This window comes from Eufriesea mexicana, unplaced genomic scaffold (genome assembly GCF_001483705.2).
Source record: "Eufriesea mexicana isolate 0111107269 unplaced genomic scaffold, ASM148370v2 scaffold933, whole genome shotgun sequence".
NCBI classification, from domain to species: domain Eukaryota; kingdom Metazoa; phylum Arthropoda; class Insecta; order Hymenoptera; family Apidae; genus Eufriesea; species Eufriesea mexicana.
Genome location: NW_016909064.1, coordinates 85,580 through 106,680, shown reverse-complemented (window position 1 = coordinate 106,680; position 21,101 = coordinate 85,580). Strand labels below are relative to the sequence as shown.

Sequence of the window (21,101 nt, the reverse complement as noted above, 5' to 3'; positions counted from 1 at the left end):
TAGCAAGAACTATACTTTAATAATTTTCAACGTACACTAGAGGCATTTATACTATAAAATAATATTTTATGGTATATTATTTAAGTAAATGTTTAATTTAATGTATATAATATATTGCAATTTTGTAGTCTTCATATAGATCCACTTTTTTGTGTATCAAAACTTTACGGGGACCGAAAAATATGAAGAATATATCAATAGAAGATAGGACCTTTTTCTTTTATTACTTTGGAATATTTTTTTTAAGATTGTTGTTGGATGATATCTTTATCAAAGTTCTACACCCAAATTCTAACATTTTGGTCCCAGGAACAAGTAGCAACAGCCATGCCGTTTCCAGAAACACTAAGCGATGTTACCCGGTTTTCATGGCCTTTTAAATCACCTGTGAATGAAAGGTAAAATTAATTTTAATTGACTGGTATTATTATAGATTCTTCTTTAAGTCTAAAGTCTACAATTTACCATTGTATTGATTCTTCAATGTATCCCATATATGAATGGTATTGTCGTCACTTCCGCAGAATATAAATCTTCCGCTAAAGGATAAACCACAAGATGTAAATCCAGGATTTGAATTTGGAGGCTTAAACGTAGCTAACTGCTGATCCGATCTTAAATCCCACAATCTCGCCGTTTTATCTTCCGAAGCTGTTACAAAACCTTGACCCGACGGATGGAACTAAATCAAATATAACTTTTAGTGTTACATACTAGGCAGACATTTTTGTAAGTCATGCAAGTCATATAATTTAAAAAAAAGCTTTACATTGTGTTCGTATTTGTTAAATAACTAATAATAGAATATACTTTTTATACTAACACAAACGGAGTTTACATCAGATTCATGTCCAAAGAATGTTTGCTTCGCGGTTTCTTCTCTTAGATCCCATAGTTTACATGTTCTATCCACCGATCCCGTAATATACGTGTTTCCATCCGGAGATAAACTAATACTAACCACATCTCCAGCGTGCGCGCAAAAGTCTGTAGTTTTTTTATTTGCTTCTAAATCCCATATACAGCTAAAAAGATATTGGAATTATAAAAAATGAATAATAACTATTTTCTATTATTGTTTCTAGATTCAGGTACATTTTCATGTCACCGGATCCAGTAATAATTCTCTTATCTTCCAAAAATCTGCAGGACGAGAGAAATCCTTCATATCCTAATAACTCTCGAACAATCTTAGCTGATCCTGTCGCATCACGATTGTTCACATCATAGACGGTGCACATATTGTCCATACCACCGCAAGCAACGAAATTTCCCGATGGCGCAAAAGCTACCGACATTACCCATGCTGAGCGTAATGGAATTACTTGGACTTTGTTACCAGTCCATGAATCCCAAATGATCAATTTTCCGTCTAGTGAACCAGTCACGCAATGCCTGGAAAAAGATTCTCATTTTGAGTGTTCAAGATGGAAACACGATCGTTATGGCTGATTTCATGTTGAAAATTAAAGGATCAATGATCAATACTGACCTACTATCACCACTATAATGCACCGAATTCACTTTATTGATATGTCCTTTCAGTAATTTTTTCGTAGATAATTTGACTTTTGGAGCATCAGGTACACTACTACATGCTTCTTCCAAAGTTGTATCTTGTTGTTTCTTTTGATCTTCCTAATGCAATAAACCAAATTTTTAATTAGTATCGAAGCATAAATTTATTACAACTTTTTTTTATTTAATTAACAAATGACCTATATTTTTTTTAATACGACCTTGCATTTGTTGATCAGATCTTCTAATTCTTTTTTTAAAGCTACCGTCTCCGCATCATCCTTGCCCATTTTTTGGTTGAGTGTTTTATTTGGAAACTACTGTGGAATTGAGGACGAAACACTGACGATGATAGGCATACGGCTACTGCGAACAAATTTTTATCAAAATGTAAAAGAAGCCTCAGCATCGTCTATATTGCTGCTCCAGTAATCGTATTAAATTGACGCTTAATCCTATTTGTTGAGCATTAGTTCGGCTCTCTGACCTAACTTAATTACCTACATATACAATAACTCTTATTATTCCTTGTACGTAACTCTTTTTTTATAATGTAACTGTTTTTTATAATATTAAGATTCCTATTATTTATTGTATTAAAAAATATCTTAAAATTGCAGGAAGTGGAAAGAAGCAAAAAAGTATACGGTTACGGTATAAGATCTTACAAAAAACGTAATCCGTCGCGCTTTCGAATTCCATTTCACCTATAAATGATTCGATTTGTTTAGATCGATTTAGTCCTATCGGCTTATCGATCAGAAATAGATTTAAATATCGTAACTTATTTATAAATATCTTAACAGAATATATTTGTAGTAAATTGTAATAACCAAGATTCTTTTCATATCCTATTTTTATTGCTAAAATATGAATATAAATTTAAAAAGAAAGTGCAGTGTATTATATAAAAATATTCATTTAAGAATTTAAAAAATTTTTCTTTAATAAGTATAGAAAAAATGTATAGTTTAACTGTGTAACTAACTACAAAGTCATGATGTATAGAAGCAGAAATATTCTGTTAATCGGTATTTTAATATTACAATATGTAGGTGTTGATGCCTTAATTAAAGAGCATTACATCAATTTACGAGACGATAATGAAAGTGCAACATGTGCTGGAGACTCGACGAATATATTTAAACAGATTATTGATAAATGCTGTAAAACAAATATAAAATCTTGTGATAAGAACCCAAAGGGTAAGTTACCTTGCATTATATAATTATAAAACTAGATATAATATATTTTTTCAAGCTTTATTATCCTAATAGTAAACAATAAAATAATGATAACAATAATGAAATAGTTAATAATGAAAAAGTGATTTTCGATATATTCAAATAATTTACAAAGGGTTACCAACTACATTCCAAGTTTTATTAAGTTGGTATATTGTAAAGTGACATCTTCAAATGTTATCGACAATGCACATGTTAGTTATGCAGTCGATAACTGTGCAATGTGAATACGCAATGTGTCTGTGTTTTAATTTTTAGCTTCTAAAATATCATTATCTCATGTTTAACATTACAGAATTCTAAAGGTACAATAAAATCATTTTATTATTTTAAATTTATAACAAAATGGGAGTGATATAACGAGTACTGAAATTTCATTTTATAATTTGTATTATTCTCAATATTATTAGATTAATTAAGATATAAATTGGTAACTTATAGTATTTAAACCATTGTTTGTGTATCACATAATTGAAGATGTCCACGAAAACTTTGTCGCGTTTCCTCGAAATGGTAAACGAAAGACAAGTGCCGAACGTAGTTGACGAAGGTAGTAACTTTCGTTCAAAAAGTGTGGGAGTAGCAACGAACTTGCTTTCCGTTCTTCGAGGCTAGTCTTAGTCAGAACAGTGCATTTGTTACGTCCTCCTGCGTGTTTACGATCTTTTTCGGTTCAAAATGCGTGCAAAGAACGTTGGATGCTGTCTTTTTTGGAGTCTACTTCTAACATACCACGTGGTTAGTGAGACTCTTCCATCAACAGACAAAGACGGTAATAGTTTCATTGTAGTTCTTTTAATTCTTTGACAAGGAGAAGGGTATTTATCCGTTTCATATTTTTGTTTTTGACAAAATTTATCTAAATTAATTTTTGTGAAGAGAAGGTAAATTGAATCAGTTGTTATTATTGATCTTGTCAGCCTTAATTCTTAATTTCGATTATATTGTATGATCAATTAGTTCGAAAATATTTTTTAGCTTGTTTTATTATTTATTACTATTTTTTGTAATTATACATATTTTATCGAGTATACTGTATCAATTATATAAATTTGCATAAAATAATTATTTTAAAAAATTATTTAAATTAAATGATATTAAGATTGTGATGTATTTTTTAAATAATTTTATAATTTTTACTAAAATTGTTACAATTTATTTATAATAAAAAATTTCTTTTATATTTTCTTATCTGACACATTTTTAATTTGTTATGTGTTTGATTTGTAATATGATATATTTAGTACAAAAATTTTCAGAATATTGACCCTAAAAGATCATAAAGACCATAAGATCATATAAATATTAAACCTTTTAATCGGTTTTTTGAAAATCTATGTATTTTTATATTGATGAAACTTAGAAATTATTTACTTTTATTTATCAAGTGGCTGAGAGAAAAACGGTTGACCTCTTTCAATTTATCAATGTATGAGATTAGAATAATTTTATCATGGAACATAGAATTAGGTATTTTTTTATCATTACTTCATTGCCAATATGTTAGCATTCTGAAATTACTGTACACGCTAGAGAACAAAAAGTAATTATTAAAAGTTATTTACATTAAATAAACAATTTATTAATAGATTAATTGAATTTATTAATAATAAAATCCATGATGATTTATAAACATAAATTGCTGCATATATGTAGTATATATTCATCTATACGTTCAATTAATGGCTGGGATAGTTAGAGGAATAATTGGAACAATAAAGGCAGATCACATTTGAAGGCAAACACGTGCAGCGATATGCATTCTTGAATCTCCACGGAGCAATATGACGTCTCCTTTGATGACATTATTTTTAGCAGCAATAAGAAAAAAAAAATGCATTTTACAGTTATTATAATGCACTGAATGCACAAAAAGGAAGACTTAACTGTTTTTTGTAATTTACTTATTCACAGTTTGATGAATAATGAGATAATTGGTGACATTATTATCTTTCCATTTCCGGTTACATCGGTGTATGTGATACTTTCGAGATGTTTCTCTTATATATTCGGTCATATTACAGCAGTTATTTTTACCCCACACATTTTTAAAAATATTTTTTATTTATTAGAAAAACAATTACTACTTTTGGTTAAATTTAAAAATCTTTATTTGAGAATAAGTATAACTATATATTATCAATGTATAGCGCATATATTATATTAATTGTATATCGTATTAATGCAAAGAATTATTATAGAACTGAATACATGTGAAAATAATTTAATTCTTTTTATAAAAAGGTAAAATTCATTTTGGTTCTTTACTTTAAAAAAGTATGCAATCGGTAAATTTGCGTATCAGGTTTCATAATAGTGCGCCATTTTAGCAGTTGAAATTGCAACATTATATGAATCCGGTGGTTCGTCGAGAAGTGACGTGACTCTTCGCACGAATGGGCAAGCCTGTTTATATTACATTCGAATCATGATGTCACGCAGAAAATGTAGCACTGATGAGAATCGTGCTTGCCCAGCTTTTTCTTGTTCAATCTACCAGGCTTATGTGTTCATACTATTTCGCCAGAAATAGATAAACCCTTAGATATGGTAGAGTCAAATACCCTGGATACTTGGTAGAGTCAAATATGCTTTATAGAAAAGGAACATAAGGAGTGAAAATTTTTCACGATATTATAGAGCTTATTTAAAAAACTGGAAAATTATATAAACATTTAAAATTTGTTTATTAGTTGATTTCTTGAATTCTAAACTGGCATCTTCAAATATTTTATAATATAATAATATATTATATTAATAATAATTAATAATAATTGAAAATTACATAATTTATAAAATTTTTATTCATCGTCTTGGTGCACGTCCGTTATTTAGGTTTATATACTCGTAAATAAAACGATTGACTAAATTCAACTGAATTAATGTGAGTTACTCGAAATCACTTGTACTTAAGGATTATTCTCTTTTTACGTATTAAACCGACACATATTATATCGATTTTTCTACTCTTCTTTTTAAATATTAATACTTATTTTTTTACATTGTAGATGTACTTGTGCTTACCGTCGCCTCGAATGAAACCGATGGCTACAAGAGATTTCTCAGATCGGTTGAAGTTTATGGATTTCGCGATAACTTAAAAGTCCTTGGTTTGGGAGAACCCTGGCTTGGTGGTAACATGAAGAGTGTAGGAGGAGGGTATAAAGTAAATCTTCTGAAGGAAGCCCTTGCAAACTATCAAAATGATAATCAGACGATTGTTATATTTACAGACAGGTTCTTTGCATATTTAATTTTTAATTTGTTCAGTTTTAACATGTATTTTAATAATTATCCTTATGTTTCAGTTATGATGTAATATACCTAAGCGGTTTAGCAGAAATCGTTAATAGATTTAAGAGTATGAACACTAGAGTTTTATTTGCTGCAGAAGGAAACTGTTGGCCAGATAAATGGCTAGCTTCTAAGTATCCTCGCACAACTCAAGGAAAACGTTTCTTAAATTCTGGAGGTTTCATCGGTTATGCCTCAGATATTTACGCGGTTTTGACATATGCCCCGATAGAAAATACGGCTGACGATCAGTTATTCTACACCTGGGCATACCTCGATGAAGAAAAGGAACGCCATAACATTATGTTAGATCATAAATCTGTAATATTTCAGAATCTCTATGGTGCTGTAGGTAAGTAAGTAAAGAACATTTAATTTCGTTGAATTAAATGAAAAAATTTAATACATTTATTTTTGTATAGCTGACGTGGAACTAAAATTTGAGGGTGGAAAAGCTTCACTTTTAAATACTGTTTATAACACAGAACCATTAATACTTCATGGAAATGGTAACAGTAAATTATCATTGAATTCCCTGGGCAATTATTTGGCTCAAGCGTGGAGTCCTGAAGAAGGATGTATAATGTGCTGGGAAGGAACAATAGAATTGGATAAAACAAGTCCAGAATCATATCCGATTATATTAATCGCCATATTTATCGAACAGCCGACTCCTTTTTTGAATGAATTTCTAACTACAGTATCTCAGCAAGCTTATCCAAAATCAAGATTACATTTGTTTGTTCATAACAAAGAGAAGTATCATCAAGATGTAGTTAATAGCTTTATGAAGACAGTTGGAAGGGAGTATAGAAGCAGCAAGCAAATTTCTGCAAACGACAATATTAATGAAGTTAATGCAAGAAACTTGGCTATGTATGTACCAAAGGTGTATTTAACTAAATTATTTTTAATTAGATTTCTTCATATTTTGAAATCCGTTCTTTAGGGACTATTGCTTGTTGAAGGAATGCTCTGGATATTTCTCTATTGATTCCATTTCTCATCTAAACAACCAGTATACTTTGAAGCTTCTCGTAGAACAACAGCGAGGAATCATTGCGCCATTATTAGTCAGACCGTATAAAATGTGGAGTAATTTCTGGGGAGCTATAATGGACGATGGATTCTATGCTCGAAGTTTTGATTACATGGAGATTGTGAAAAATGAACGCAGGTAACGGTCAAGAATATTATAAAAATATGTTCGTTTAATGCTGTGAATTATATTTATTGACTAACGATGTGTACGGAAACTATACATTTCGAAAATTTCGTACATTTTATATTGTTTTTATCATTAATTATTTCAAGCAATATCTTAAAAATAGTAATTTTAAACTTCAACTATGATTGCATTAAACTACTTTTTAAAACACGAACTTAATCAAAAGCAATGGAAAAGTCAGTCTTGAAGGATCTGCGGTCGATACTGTACATATTATCGGCTGTACATTCATAAACTCCAGCATCCATTTGAGTTGCAGGGTCTATTTCCAGTTTTGATTTCACCTTATCTGGTCCAATTTGCCATTCATGTACCTTCGCAAAAAAATTGTCATCGTTACATACTTTTCTATTTAATCGTTGCAATTAGAATTCTCTATACCGACATGTAGATAAAGATGAGTATAAATCTCAGCACCATCCTTAAACCATGTGATATGAGGTCGTGGGTTTCCACGTGCAGTACAAAGGAAAGCAATTTTGTGTCCTAAAACGTACTCTAAATCAAAGTGTGATGCCAATAGTATTTTTGCTCCCTAGATAAACATTTTTGAAAAATAATTAAGAGATTCAAATTGAAATTATTTGAATCAGTTTCATTTATAAATCTACGTACGTTGTGATTATTGTAATATTGATCGCTCTCTGGATCACGATACTTTCCAGTAATAGGCAGCCCTATTTGAACTCGCGATCTGGTTTTTCCTCTGCCTCGTCCTCTTCGTCCAAGAATTTCCTGACTATTTAGTAACAGTACAATTAACAAAAATAACATCATCGTAGAGCGAGGCATGATGATCTGAAAAAAGTAACAAGAATTGTACAATTAAGTCTATGCTTAAAGAAAGAAAATAGATAACTCTATGTTAATATGTCGCAGATACTCACCGAGTACAGACAACGTATGACGATCACACGGAACTCCGATGTAACTAACAGTCACCTACTCATTACTCCCCTAGTGTTCTCTCCTATCTATTACAGATGTATAGGCAAATACTGCTAAAGTACGTATATTATACATACATGTATTGGTTATTCTTTTCGTCACCTATTACATGACCTAATTGGTCATCATCAAATTCAGAATAATCTAATTTCTTTATTAATTTTATACAGCACTGACAACTTATGAATTAATTTTTATAAAAAAAAGAATTAAATGTGACGATATCAAATATCATTACCGAAACTTCTTTATCTCATTGAGGTGTGAGATAACAATTTATCACATAAATTTGTGATGCTTTGCTATTTTTAATATCTTTTATGATTTGCGCTATGGACACACTACCCTTATGAGAATCAATTGTGATTTAATGAGCAAGAGCTAGGGGAACTTTAAATTTCCAAGTATACCTTCATGTATTGAAATTCTTAACAACTTATAGCGTTTATGCATCGAAGAAAGTAGTGAAATATATATCCTTTTTTTTTATTATTTTTTTACACATGAAATATTTTTGGTATTATTATTAAAAATATAAAATTGAATGTTATTAAAAATATTAAAAAAGAAAAAACTTAAATTTATAACTTTTTAAAAATTAAGCTTGCTATTTATAATTAATTTTTAATAAGTTATACTGATTAACGTATAATTTTAAGTATTGTAATTACGAAAAAAGTACTAATTTTAATAAGAGATCATGACATAGTCTGTTCTAAAGCCACGTCGATCAACCGCATATTGATTATCAGCTTGACATTCGTAATACCCTGCATCTTTCTGTGTGGCAGGATCAATTTCCATTTTTGATTTTAACGTGTCATTACCAACAGGCCATTCATGCACCTACAAATATTCACTATATAATTTTAAAAATTTCACTTATAGAAATTACTTCTTTTTAGCAGTAAGAATACCTGGAAGAATTTATGATGATACAATTCGATTCCATCCTTCAACCAGGTGATCTCGGGCCTTGGAAATCCAGTAGCCATGCAAAAGAATGTTATTTTCCTTCCTAACATATAATCCAGTTCAAAGTGTGAAGATTTCACTATTCTTGCTCCCTACAAAACTTAAAATTAAGTAAATAATATTATATTATGAATTAGATTTTAATTATTTACAGATAACATAAAACTCACGTCTTTGTTTTCGTAGTAATTAGTACTAGCAGGATTTCTCTGAGGAATGAGAATAGGCATCCGAGACTTGTAAATTCTTCCGCCACTACGTCTGTTACCTCCTCTACCTCCTCCACCTTTTGCCGCGTCTGTACTAATCAACAGAGCGGTAAAAAAGAACAGGCACAAAAGTTGATATCTCTTCATTTGTTCTACGATTACAAAGTTCTTGATTTCTTTTTAAAAAAGTTAGTCTTTCTAAACAACGTCTTGTACACTTTACATAGGACCAGTACACTTGGATGTATCTTAGTCTTTAAGCAACTTTAATTATTCTAACTTGGAAGTATAACACTTGGGATATTATGAAATAACTTTTGCAAGATGTTAAACGTTTATGCTTATTTGATAAAAATAGTTGCTTCTATAGCAATTAAACTTCACTGAGAAGCAATTTCAATTGATGATAAAAAAGGACACAATCTTCAGGTGCTTACCGACTACTCGAAAACGCTACTTTTGACAAGTGGTCAAGCCGAATCTTTGGGCTTCACCAGTCCCTACAGCCTAAAATATGAATGTACTATGCTCGCATCTCGTCATTGGTGACAGAGTTATGAATCTCAATTGGATAATTATGCATAAGCCATTGTCAGTGTATTCAGTGGCCAATCATAACATTACAGTGATTGACTTGCGAAATATTGTTTTACAGGATTAACAAACAAGTATGTTGGTCCCTCCTACCGTTTTACGCTTGCCTCTTTGTTGGCCTTGAAATCCTGAGAATAGCAGACTGATCGAATACCCACGTTTTGTTATTTCATCAAATGATTTCTTCTTTTTTGTTATAACAATTATCATTGTGTATTTTGAATTAATTGGACATGTTAATAATGTTATGAAATGTAATTTTATACAGGATGTTCCTTTTAATTGGGAACTATTGAACATTGAAATGCATTGTATGTTATAATTAATTTATTTATAGAAGTAATGGGGAAGATTTCAATGCCAGATTCATATTTTTGAGTGGAACTTTACGTACTTTTATTTATGACGAAATTTGTTTATACGAATTCAATAACTTGATACAACATGGTATAATACAAAATCATAAATTCGTAAATTTTTAAGCAATTAGGTAAATGTTAGCAAACGGCTATTAGATTGCTTGCAAAATATAGTAACAAAGACGTGTGTGATCATTTTTAAATTTGTTGCTGAATTCTTTTCACCAAATGCTATTGCATTATAAATAAAAAAACATAAAGTTCAATTTAAAAAAGTTAATCTGACATTTAAATATTCCCCACTGACTCGCTTACAAACAAGTTATTTATACCATATAAAGTTCTTGTTTATATTAAATAATCCATGTATAAACATTTCTTTATAGTTTCAGTTCTATGCAAGATGTTCCATCATCAGTTAATGCATTATGTTTTTTCAGAGGTCTATGGAACGTGCCATTTATTAGTAATTGTTACTTAGTTAATGCAACGTTGATAAGTAACAAAAATACTCGTCCATCTTATTCAGAAGCCGATTTGGACACGGACATGGCTTTCGCTTATGCTAACAGAGAACGATCCATCTTCATGTATGTCAGTAATAGAGTTGACTTTGGACACCTCGTTAATCCAGATAGTTATGATATTACGGTGACTCATCCGGATTTGTATCAAATTTTCGATAACAAATTGAATTGGGAAAGAAAGTATATACACGAAAATTATTCAGAAAACTTTAACCCTAATCGAACTCAAATACAGGTAAAAACATTAATACTGTCTAAATTTATAAGGTGTGCTTTCGAAAGTACCAGTGATCGATTAATACCAAATGTTGAGGAAGAGAAGGAAACAGCGAATAAATTTTATTCAAAGTAATGATGCAAGGGGTAGGCTTCACTCACATTTAAGCGTATCTTTTAACGGAGAAAACATTATTTTCTTTATTATATAGCTTTCGAAGTACTGATTTAAAATTAACATTACATATTAAATTCGAACTGTATGTATGCATTATGGTAACTATAGTATGTCTGTGGTCTAATTTAACATTTTTTAGTCACAGAAATTAAAAGGTAATGCAGCTTGAAAAAAAGAAAAAAAAACGGCCAGATTTTAAATGCACATCCTATAGAAATTGAGGTCAAATATCATTATGCGTCATCGGTTATTCAACACTTGGCAATGACTACTACTACAGAGATGATAGTCGTTTAGTAACGTCTGCATAGATAAATTTCTATATATATATATCACCAAATATTTTTGATTAATATCCCCAAAACTATTAAATACTCAAAGCTAATGTTTAACATTTAGAATCTCTTTTCCCGCTTCTCAACGCTTGATGTTAATCGATCACCGTTTATTGGAAGCACATCTGACTTTTATTATTTTTCAAATATACGAATCTCTTTTTATTTAACTTGATTAAATAATTGTAGCCTTGTCCAGATGTCTACTGGTTCCCCATAGTAAACGAGAAGTTTACGAGCGATTTGATAGATGTTATGGAATCTTATGGGAAATGGTCGGATGGATCAAATAATGTATGATAACTTACAATCTTTATAATATTATATTAGTATAATAATAACATGATAGTTACGTTTTTCAGACATTACTTATAATTGTTAAAGCAACACAGGTTAAATATCTGCCATATTGTTACATTGCAATAAAGTAATTTTTCCAACAGGATCCAAGATTAACGGGTGGTTATGAAAACGTTCCAACCCGTGATATTCATATGACTCAAGTAAAATTTGAGCCACAATGGCTTTACTTTTTAAAGGAGTATGTTAGACCTCTTCAGGAACTCGTGTTCATTGGATATTTTCACGATGTAAGATATTTGTTTTTTAATGCATGCACTAATTATTTTTAGGATCCACGTATTGAAGGTGGATACGAAGCTGTACCGACACGAGATATTCACATGAAACAAGTCGGCCTCCATGAATCTTGGTTAAATTTTCTTTACGAATATGTCAGCCCTTTGCAAGAGCAAATTTTTGTAGGATACAATACAAGTGTAAGAGTTATTAAACACAATTTTGAGGGAACACGGGAATAGGCTTTTGTTGATTGCACATAGTGTTTACTTCAATCAATGCACTCTTGCACAAATTTTAAATTACAAATTCTGTTTGATAAATTAATTCGCACTATTTTCTAGTGATGGACTTCATATTCATGGCGTTGTAGGAAAAGATAGCATTAGTTTGCAAATGTACATATGTACTTGTAGATAAATATACGTATCATATAATAGTTAAGCTAATTAGGATATTTAACATAAAATGAGTCAAACAAAGGTTGAAAAAATACTCTATATTATTTTAAATATAATAACAATAAAAAATTAAGTGTTAATTAAATATGTTCATAATTTAAATTTGCAGCCACCTCGTGCATTAATGAATTTCGTCGTAAGATATCGTCCAGACGAGCAACCATTATTGAAGCCACACCATGATAGTTCAACTTATACCATCAACATTGCTCTAAATAGACGAGGAGTGGATTATGAAGGTGGAGGTTGTCGATTCATTCGATATAATTGTTCTGTTACGGACACAAAACCAGGCTGGATGTTAATGCACCCTGGAAGACTGACTCATTATCACGAAGGACTCCGAGTCACCAGTGGCACTCGATACATTATGATTTCATTCGTCGATCCTTAATTAAAACATCTAATTATAGGACATTCTCAACGATAGCAAAGAAAAAAAAGAAAAAAAAAAAGAAACTGTACAAAAGAATGTTCTACTGTGTTCTCATACATGTAAATTTATTATATACTAATGTTAGTTGAAAAACTTAAACTGCCGATGTGAACAAAGTATATATTTCAAGAAAATGAGGTTCCCGTATCGATGTTATTTTTTTAATATACAAAGAGTATATGTGTGAAACATTTAGTAATCGTAAGTGTTTGTATGGAAATAGAATGTTAACTTATACTTGTGTTTATATTTTTGATGAAATTGTGAAATGATCATTAGTAAGTCAAATTCATTTTTTTATTTTTCCTTTGTTTATTACTGTTGTTATTATTATTATTATTATTATTATTATTATTATTATTAAAAACTTGTTTTTTAAATTATTTACAACTTACGATTTCTACATAAATATTTTTACATTTTACTTTGTATCATTCAACGCGAAACTTTATTTTTTTAGCAGAACTTAAACTGTGTTTTTAAATAATAATTTAACGAACATACTAATGGGATTACACACGCCACACTGTTTAAAAAAAGCATTTTCTCATTTCAGACTTCACGTATCTATACAATTATTAATATGTTACAATATTAGGAACATTCTTAGGATAAGTAATTAGATTAACATCACTGAATAGCAAACTTTGAAAAATCGGTTTAATCATATTTCCCGCACATTTATTTACATAGTAAAAAAAAGTTTCTCGTTAGAGAATTGTAGTATGTCACAATACAACAGCAGCATAGTTAAATTTATTTAAAAGACACTTTCTGTATGGAAAAATAAGTACATTTTAAATTAATTCAAGTGTCACACAGGTTTTATCGGATCCAACTAGCGCCTTTGATTTTCGATAACTTTTCATACACATACTTAATAATTTCTTTTTATAATAGTTGTAATTAATTTACGTATACGTTACGGCTTCAGTTATTATTTGTCCGGAATGCCACACAATTTAATTAATTTTTAATGTAGCTCATGTATATATTGCAATGACGTAACTCTGCAACGTAGTAACGTATTAATACGTTATAAAAATGTTCTCTGCCAGCGAGTATTTTTATCGCATAGATATTTCATAAACACGAATGCTATTCAAATTCACAGTATCGTTTAATTGAACTAGGCATTATTTACAAGTTGTTCGATTCATAGAAAAAGATAAGATTATACATGATTTTAATAACCCGCTCGTTTCAACTCGTTTAACTGGTGTGCTAATTTTTCCTCTTTAGATCTTCTTGCTTGACCCAATTTCCTACATTCAATATACGTACTGAGGAAACGTTCGACATCGATTTTTCTATTCAAGAAGTCCTCGGCAATTCGTTCACTTTCCTCGTGACTCTCATCTGCTGCTTTCCTTAAACATTCTTTTATGTGATCTGGAGTAAATGCCTCAGACAACTTATTGTATCGTTGTATAAGCTGATCATATCTAGTCTTTAGTGCAGTGACAGTCTGTACTTTATTTGTTACGTCAGACTGCAATTCTCTAAGCTCGGGTTCTTTGGCTACATTGGCCTCTAAAAAATAGACAGAAAAAGATAGATTTTGAAAAGAACATAGTGGTATTATAATGCTTTATTGGAAATTATCTTACCGGCAGTTTTTTGGACCCAATCTATTGCATCGTCAATAGCTATGTTAATGTCTTTTAACTCGGAATGTTTATCCAGGAATTCATCTAATTTATCATCATCCTCGCTTAGTCGTTTCAATTCCTCATTAGTCAAGTTATTCAATTCTGGAAACGCTACACTTTGCCGCAACTTGATTTGCGCTTGATTCGGCAACGACTGTTGATGATAATTCGCGTTTACGTAATGCGAATTCAAATATGTTCCATGTTGATTCGAACTGTATCTCGATGAATCTGTATTATGAAGTGAACTACTTGTCGAACTTGAAATATACGTTAAATGCTGCGATGGAGAACCGAATTTCGTATGGCTATCCGTCACATATGCAGTACCTGAATTCGTGTGATTATAATTATAAATACAAGTATTCGCACTGGTAGACGAATATTGTGGATATTGAGTGGAATAGTAAGAATTGTATGATGTTGGTGGAATTTCTGGGTACTGTTGTAACGAATAAGATGGAGAATTCCTTCCTTGTGAATCTATAATACATATCACAAAAAAGTAGTAACTGGAATTGACTTCTGCCATTTTATCATAGATATTTCAAAAATATCTATAGAACTCTATACCTCTATGAGATTTCACAGATCCAGGAGAGATGTCTTCTAATAACTGTGGTGGATGTTTGCTGAACTCTCTAATGATAGCTTGAACAACACGACCAAGATCACTATGCACTGTAAACTGTCATGTAAAACCAAATGATCTTTGTGATTCTAGTCAAATATATTATGGATATAAAAGATCTTACATTAAGTAGTCCTGGTGCGCTTGTGATTTCACTATGTTCATTACACCAAGGGTGGTTTATGGGTGGAGAAACCCTAAGCACTGGTTTTTCCAACGGAAACTCCGGTGACAAAGAGACCATAATAGCCATTCTCCTTTCCCCAGCATTGAATTGTACCTGATATTCCACATCTTCTCTTAACTCTACTACACTGTAACATGAATCATACATAATAATAAGTATGATAAAAATTTTCACAATATCAAAGATGATTTACGAATGACATAGGTAAACATAAAATACTTCTTAAATTAAATAAAAAGGTTTGAAGTTAATCTCGATAAACTAGGCGTATACCTAAAATAATGACATTTCGCGTGACAGACGCGTAGAATATGAATAACAGTTACCAATTTATCTTAAATAATCCATTTGTTAAACTCTGTACTTTAAATTTATGCAAGAATCATAAAATATAGTAATTTGCATTAATAGAAAAAAAGTACAATGCGGAATTGTTAGATAAATAGAAGGATTAAAGCAAATAAGGTTACAAAAGAGAGGTTACAATCAGAAATTTCCTTACTTGTCGTTAAAAATTTTCAGAGTGTCGATTTGCCGTTTTCTCTTGACTGCAACATTCTCATTTTCGCCACGGAATATTCGCGATATCATTTAAAAGGGTTAAATCTAAATAAAACATTCGCTTTATCCTTCGACCTCCCTGTCAAAGCAACCATCCAACAGCAGAACAGCTGTTTCGGCCCTCGTCACACTTCACGGGGTAAATCGAGTGTAGTGTTAGTAATGTTCTTTGTATGTTATATATTGTCATTAAAAAAAAAAGTATCAGTGTATTTCAACTTAAATAATCATTTTGCACGCGATGACATTTGTATACACTAATTTAAATAATAATTAGCACGCATTACCACAAAGATGAAATAATAATTTCTATTTTATTATTTAATTAAGATTAATCAATCTTCGTTTCATTAATAGAAGGTGAAAATTCAATAACAAAAAATTATTTTAATAATTAGAATAATTATAAGTATATAAAAGATACAAATTGGTTAAGCATAAAAAATTGTAATAAAGTATGTGTGTAATACATACTAATTACTCGTATTCTATAATCAAAATATAAACTTTCAATTACCTATAAATATTTCTCCATTGTATGGTAATTGTTACTTATTTTTGTTAGATATAAAATACGATATTATTAGTTTATGGAACATTTGCGTATATGCAGAAAAATAATTTAACATATAGAACAATAACAAGATATGTATATGTACAATGAGAAATTTCAGTAATAAGATATGGAGAAATTGTAATATACAATCTCTTTATTTTAGGTATATCTTTTCTTTTATACTTAAATAGTTCTAAAATTGAAATCGAATATATTGTGTTCTTTATTAAAGTAACATTTATATAATACCTGAATTTTTATTTCAATAAGAAAAGGACTAGGAATCATTAAGAACGATGCCATTTCTTAAGTGCATGATTTTCAGTTACAGATCACTAGAAATTACCAGGATTATAGAATAAGGGAGGAAGTCACACTTCTCATAATGAATCTAATTGTATCTACATACTCTGTGTCATTACAAACAAGGATAAATACGGCTCCGAAAAATAATGCCACCTATTGAAAGCATGATTTTAAATGAAAAATCGCGATTTATTAACAGGAATATAGAATGTGCAAAAAAATTACCGATACCCCTGTGTAGTGTTATAGACAAAGGAAAATGATTGTAGAATGTTAAAAAGTAGAGAAACTACGAATATGCGATGTATACGTGCCTGATAGTTTTCGATAAATCAATCATCACTGAAGATTGAAGATTTATCTGTTTTTCGTAATTAATTTGTTTACATTTATGACTTTATTATACAAATAAAACTTTGACTATAATTTTAAAGACATATTTCTTAATAGATGATTAGTTATTAATGATTAATAGATTAAGAATGATTATTGCAAATACCTTTTTAATAATTTTATGTATCACTGTCACAAGTTTATAAATTTATATGCAAATCATTCTATATTTTATAATAAGTAACAAGTATATTATTTATAAAATACGGGTATAATTTTCCATATTTTATTTGTAGTCCATTCGTTATTAAAAGTATTCTAGAAAAGGTTCCATTCAATCATGTAATAAGTACATATAAATAAATACACGTATGAGTTTTAAAATACATGCATACGAATTAATAGATACTGAAGTTGTACAAATTAGGCGAGGAAAAATGATATTAATGAAAATCTATTGTCGTTGAATTAGTTTATGTAAATATTCCTTACAATTGTTAATAGTTATTTAATAAAAAATTTGTTTATAAAATTACATGGAAAAATTAGTGAAAGACCTATTTTTATCATATAACTTTAAAAGTGTGCAGATTAATATGAAAACCAAACGAATTTTTATTTTCAGTACTAATTCGATTTATTATCCACCATTAAAAACACGTAGAAGTAGCACATATTTAGTATGTACTATATATACATACTATGGTACCTACGTACTTCTTACTGTTACTCTTTTACAATCCTTTTTTGTGTACAACTTCACGCAAGGACATTGATGACCTCTTTGTACATTCTATATTTCTGTTAATAAATCGCGAATTTGAACTGTATATTATGTTCTCGATAGGTGGCACTATGCTCGGAATGTTTACACAAAGTGTGTAAAGCTCTATGTATAATGAGGACGTGTAGCTCCTTATTCAGTCTGTACTTCTGTTAACTTTTGGCGACTTTTAACTGAAACTCATGCTGTCGGAAGATATGATTGATCTAAATAATGATCCTATCACCTTTCTTGTTGAAGATAGGGTCCGAGTATATACGGAACTTACTATTCATTTATTATGGTGCAAAATATGTTTAGTTTCAGTTTTGAAATTACTTAAAAAAAACGTAAGAAAATAAAATATATTGATAAAATAAGACTATGAAATACGTTTCTCAACATTTTATTATTGAAACTTCTCATTGCACATATACATTATTGTTACAAATTACTCTGCTGCATCTACACGAATGTTACATACACTAATAATATCGTATAGAAATATTACAAACAGGTACAAAAGCTACACTACTTTCTTATCGTAGGTTTTCTTAGTTAAATTTGTTACGGATTATAAATACAATCATTCACTAGAATTTAACCCTTTATTGATGAATAATTTTCAAAATAAAAAATTCTTATATATTTTTTAATTCTTTTAATTTATTATGTAGAAAAATAAAAAGAAATCTCCTAAATCTTTAAAGTTAATCATTATAGATTTTTAGATCACATTAAAATGCTGTGTCAGAATTTAATACTTTTTTTACAGGAAATAAAGGGTTAAAAAATTTTTCAAATGGAATGCAGATCCTGCATAAGTAATTTTTCAGTTAATTAATAGGATCAATATATTCATCACAATAGACACTATTTGTAAGTATGTACAGTGTTTGTCTCGTTTCTTAATTTAAAAATTTGTTTATTATTCTCCAGCTGCTAATCATTATTATTTTATAAGAAATATTTTTTATTTTAGGAATAAAATATTTTATTAATTTTATAAATTTGTTACACAGCTGGTGAATCATAATACTTTTTCGTTACATATAAAAAAACTTGATACTTCAATCAGACCTGCAATTTATCATAACAATTATTATCCATTATGTGGAGAGATCTTTAAAACAGTGGTAAAAATTCTGTAATGCTTTAACCACTAGTTGGCAGTGATATTCTCGATTTATATTTCACTGATCACACAAAGGCAGTACAATAGAAATTTAAAGATGTTCATTTTGTACAACAAAAAACGTGCAAGCACAAATTTTATACCACAAGTACTAATTTGTATCATATTACAGTGTATTTTTATTCGCATTATAAAGACTTTACATGTTAACTAAAGTTTAACTAAAGGACAAAGGAAAATTTACAATCTTAAGTTTCCTCATTTAAAAAACTTAAAATTTTAATTAAAATTATTATTACGATTTTCACTCAAATTCATATCTTCGTAATTTCGTCGTTAACAAAAGTAATTGCTCTACAATCTGAAAGAGAACGTTGAAAACTCTCAGTACATTAAAAGATTCAAACATATACCATTGAATAGCTTACAATCAATCAGAATACTTTTGCATTAATACTAAGATTTTTAAATGCGGATTCAATTACTTGAAGGCGGTTATACTATTCGTACAAAGTTTTGTAATTACAAAGAGCCTAAAACCTACGGCTTAAAATGCATTAAAAAAATACATCCATTATTATTATGGCATTCTTCAAGGTGTACACGAGCCAAAAATAATATCTAATGTCAGATTTTGTTTTTTAAGAGTGACATTTACCCGTTTGTCGAGATCAGACAGTACATTAAATTAGTAGATACTTAAGTTAGACAGACAACTAAATAATGATATAATTCTATATTCGTTTGAATTAAAGTATCAAGTCTATGGAGAAACGAAGAGATTTACATTAAATACTATAATATTAGTTTCTACAAAACGCTCGTTTTCTGTTAAAAACATAAACATCTATCCTGTATTATCGTTCGTTTTTTTGTTTACAAAGAAAGTTCATGTCTTCATGAATCACGTAGCTCGATCGAAATCCAGTGATCGTTTGTTAGAAATGAAAAAAATATTTACAGCGACTGTACAAAAATATGTTTGTTAAACAAAATCTTTACAGACAGTCAACAGAAAAGGATACGCACAAGTTAAATATAAACTTAGATAAATTCTAGCACGATTGGTCCCATGTCTCGAATCTTTTTTCGTTTTTTCCCCTTTTTCTTGTAGAAAAAAAAGTAGCCTTTGTACACCTTAAAGCAACATACTACAACGTCCTCGCGAGACAAAGCTACTGTATTCGTGTAAAACTAGTTTGTAAAAAGACGATACTCGTCATTATTTACAGGTTTCGATCGAATCTACTTTAAACATTCCAATGTAAAAGTTACGAATAAAACTTTTGAACTTTTCTACGTTTAGAATATGTTGTTCCTTTTTTTTTTTCATTTTTTCTTTTTTCTTTTTTTTTTACAAATGCAGACACATCTGAGATGGAGATAAAAGAGGTGTGGAATATTACGTTACAAATTCGCTGCTAATTTCATATAACTATAATAGATATTGGTTCAATGATACAGTAAAATCCAATTTGAAACGAGACAATCTGGAGCTAATTTACAATCGTAAAACATTTAAATACATTTTGTTGATTTTGTAAGTATGTGAAAAAATGTAATTTTTTAAATATACTTTATATTTAAGTTTTCCTAACTCTCTCTGGTGTGTGTTTACAGTAATACAGTTTCAGATTTTGATGTCTGTATGCAATACTTAAAACAATATTGGGAGAACGTTTTGTATCTTAAATTTTACAGTGAAAAAAAACGAGCAAAATTAAGTAGACCTTTTTTTCTTTTACTCTCGAAATGAATAACTAAAAAATATACATATAGTCACTGCTTAAAAAAATAATTACACGCTCGACGTGAAAGTTACCTAGTTCCACTGGCCTAAAACTGAATATCGAGGAACGTTTCAATGCTACGCTTA

At 29.7% G+C, this 21,101-nt stretch overlaps 5 protein-coding genes across 9 annotated transcripts; 1 reads left to right on the top strand and 4 right to left on the bottom strand.

Annotated features, from left to right (window-relative positions):
• Nucleotides 1-172: 172 nt before the first annotated feature.
• Nucleotides 173-1,875, bottom strand: Gbeta76C (guanine nucleotide-binding protein subunit beta-2). Its single transcript, XM_017899451.1, has 6 exons — nt 1,740-1,875; nt 1,493-1,638; nt 1,096-1,395; nt 824-1,025; nt 466-682; nt 173-385 (listed from the first exon to the last, which is right to left on the bottom strand). Exons 1-6 carry the CDS (start codon nt 1,806-1,808, stop codon nt 279-281), a joined length of 1,041 nt encoding a protein of 346 aa, XP_017754940.1. The 5' UTR covers nt 1,809-1,875; the 3' UTR covers nt 173-278.
• Nucleotides 1,876-3,349: 1,474 nt separating this feature from the next.
• On the top strand, nt 3,350-13,121 carry Plod (procollagen lysyl hydroxylase). Of its 2 annotated transcripts, XM_017899493.1 has the most exons (10): nt 3,350-3,534; nt 5,771-5,999; nt 6,071-6,408; nt 6,479-6,932; nt 7,006-7,233; nt 10,810-11,131; nt 11,815-11,919; nt 12,069-12,215; nt 12,258-12,404; nt 12,775-13,121. In XM_017899493.1, exons 1-10 carry the CDS (start codon nt 3,441-3,443, stop codon nt 13,057-13,059), a joined length of 2,349 nt encoding a protein of 782 aa, XP_017754982.1. In that variant the 5' UTR covers nt 3,350-3,440; the 3' UTR covers nt 13,060-13,121. The 2 variants fall into 2 exon arrangements, with proteins under 2 accessions (XP_017754982.1, XP_017754981.1); XM_017899492.1 differs by lacking the exon at nt 12,258-12,404 and having other exon boundaries at nt 3,353-3,534.
• LOC108547112 (immunoglobulin domain-containing protein oig-1) lies at nt 7,440-8,259 on the bottom strand. The gene is made up of 4 exons (XM_017899498.1): nt 8,172-8,259; nt 7,900-8,082; nt 7,670-7,819; nt 7,440-7,598 (listed from the first exon to the last, which is right to left on the bottom strand). The coding sequence occupies exons 2-4, from the start codon at nt 8,074-8,076 to the stop codon at nt 7,440-7,442; spliced, it is 486 nt and encodes a 161-aa protein (XP_017754987.1). The 5' UTR covers nt 8,077-8,082; nt 8,172-8,259.
• Nucleotides 8,920-13,969, bottom strand: LOC108547110 (immunoglobulin domain-containing protein oig-1). Of its 4 annotated transcripts, none has more exons than XM_017899497.1 (4): nt 13,896-13,969; nt 9,378-9,505; nt 9,150-9,299; nt 8,920-9,078 (listed from the first exon to the last, which is right to left on the bottom strand). In XM_017899497.1, the coding sequence occupies exons 2-4, from the start codon at nt 9,435-9,437 to the stop codon at nt 8,920-8,922; spliced, it is 369 nt and encodes a 122-aa protein (XP_017754986.1). In that variant the 5' UTR covers nt 9,438-9,505; nt 13,896-13,969. The 4 variants fall into 4 exon arrangements, with proteins under 4 accessions (XP_017754986.1, XP_017754985.1, XP_017754984.1 ...); XM_017899496.1 differs by lacking the exon at nt 13,896-13,969 and adding an exon at nt 9,854-9,930 and having other exon boundaries at nt 9,378-9,510; XM_017899495.1 differs by lacking the exon at nt 13,896-13,969 and adding an exon at nt 9,854-9,930.
• A 69-nt stretch (nt 13,970-14,038) lies between these two features.
• Nucleotides 14,039-16,263, bottom strand: Vsp37A (Vacuolar protein sorting 37A). The gene is made up of 5 exons (XM_017899454.1): nt 16,074-16,263; nt 15,509-15,698; nt 15,327-15,441; nt 14,712-15,236; nt 14,039-14,634 (listed from the first exon to the last, which is right to left on the bottom strand). Exons 1-5 carry the CDS (start codon nt 16,160-16,162, stop codon nt 14,288-14,290), a joined length of 1,266 nt encoding a protein of 421 aa, XP_017754943.1. The 5' UTR covers nt 16,163-16,263; the 3' UTR covers nt 14,039-14,287.
• Between the last annotated feature and the right edge of the window lie 4,838 nt (nt 16,264-21,101).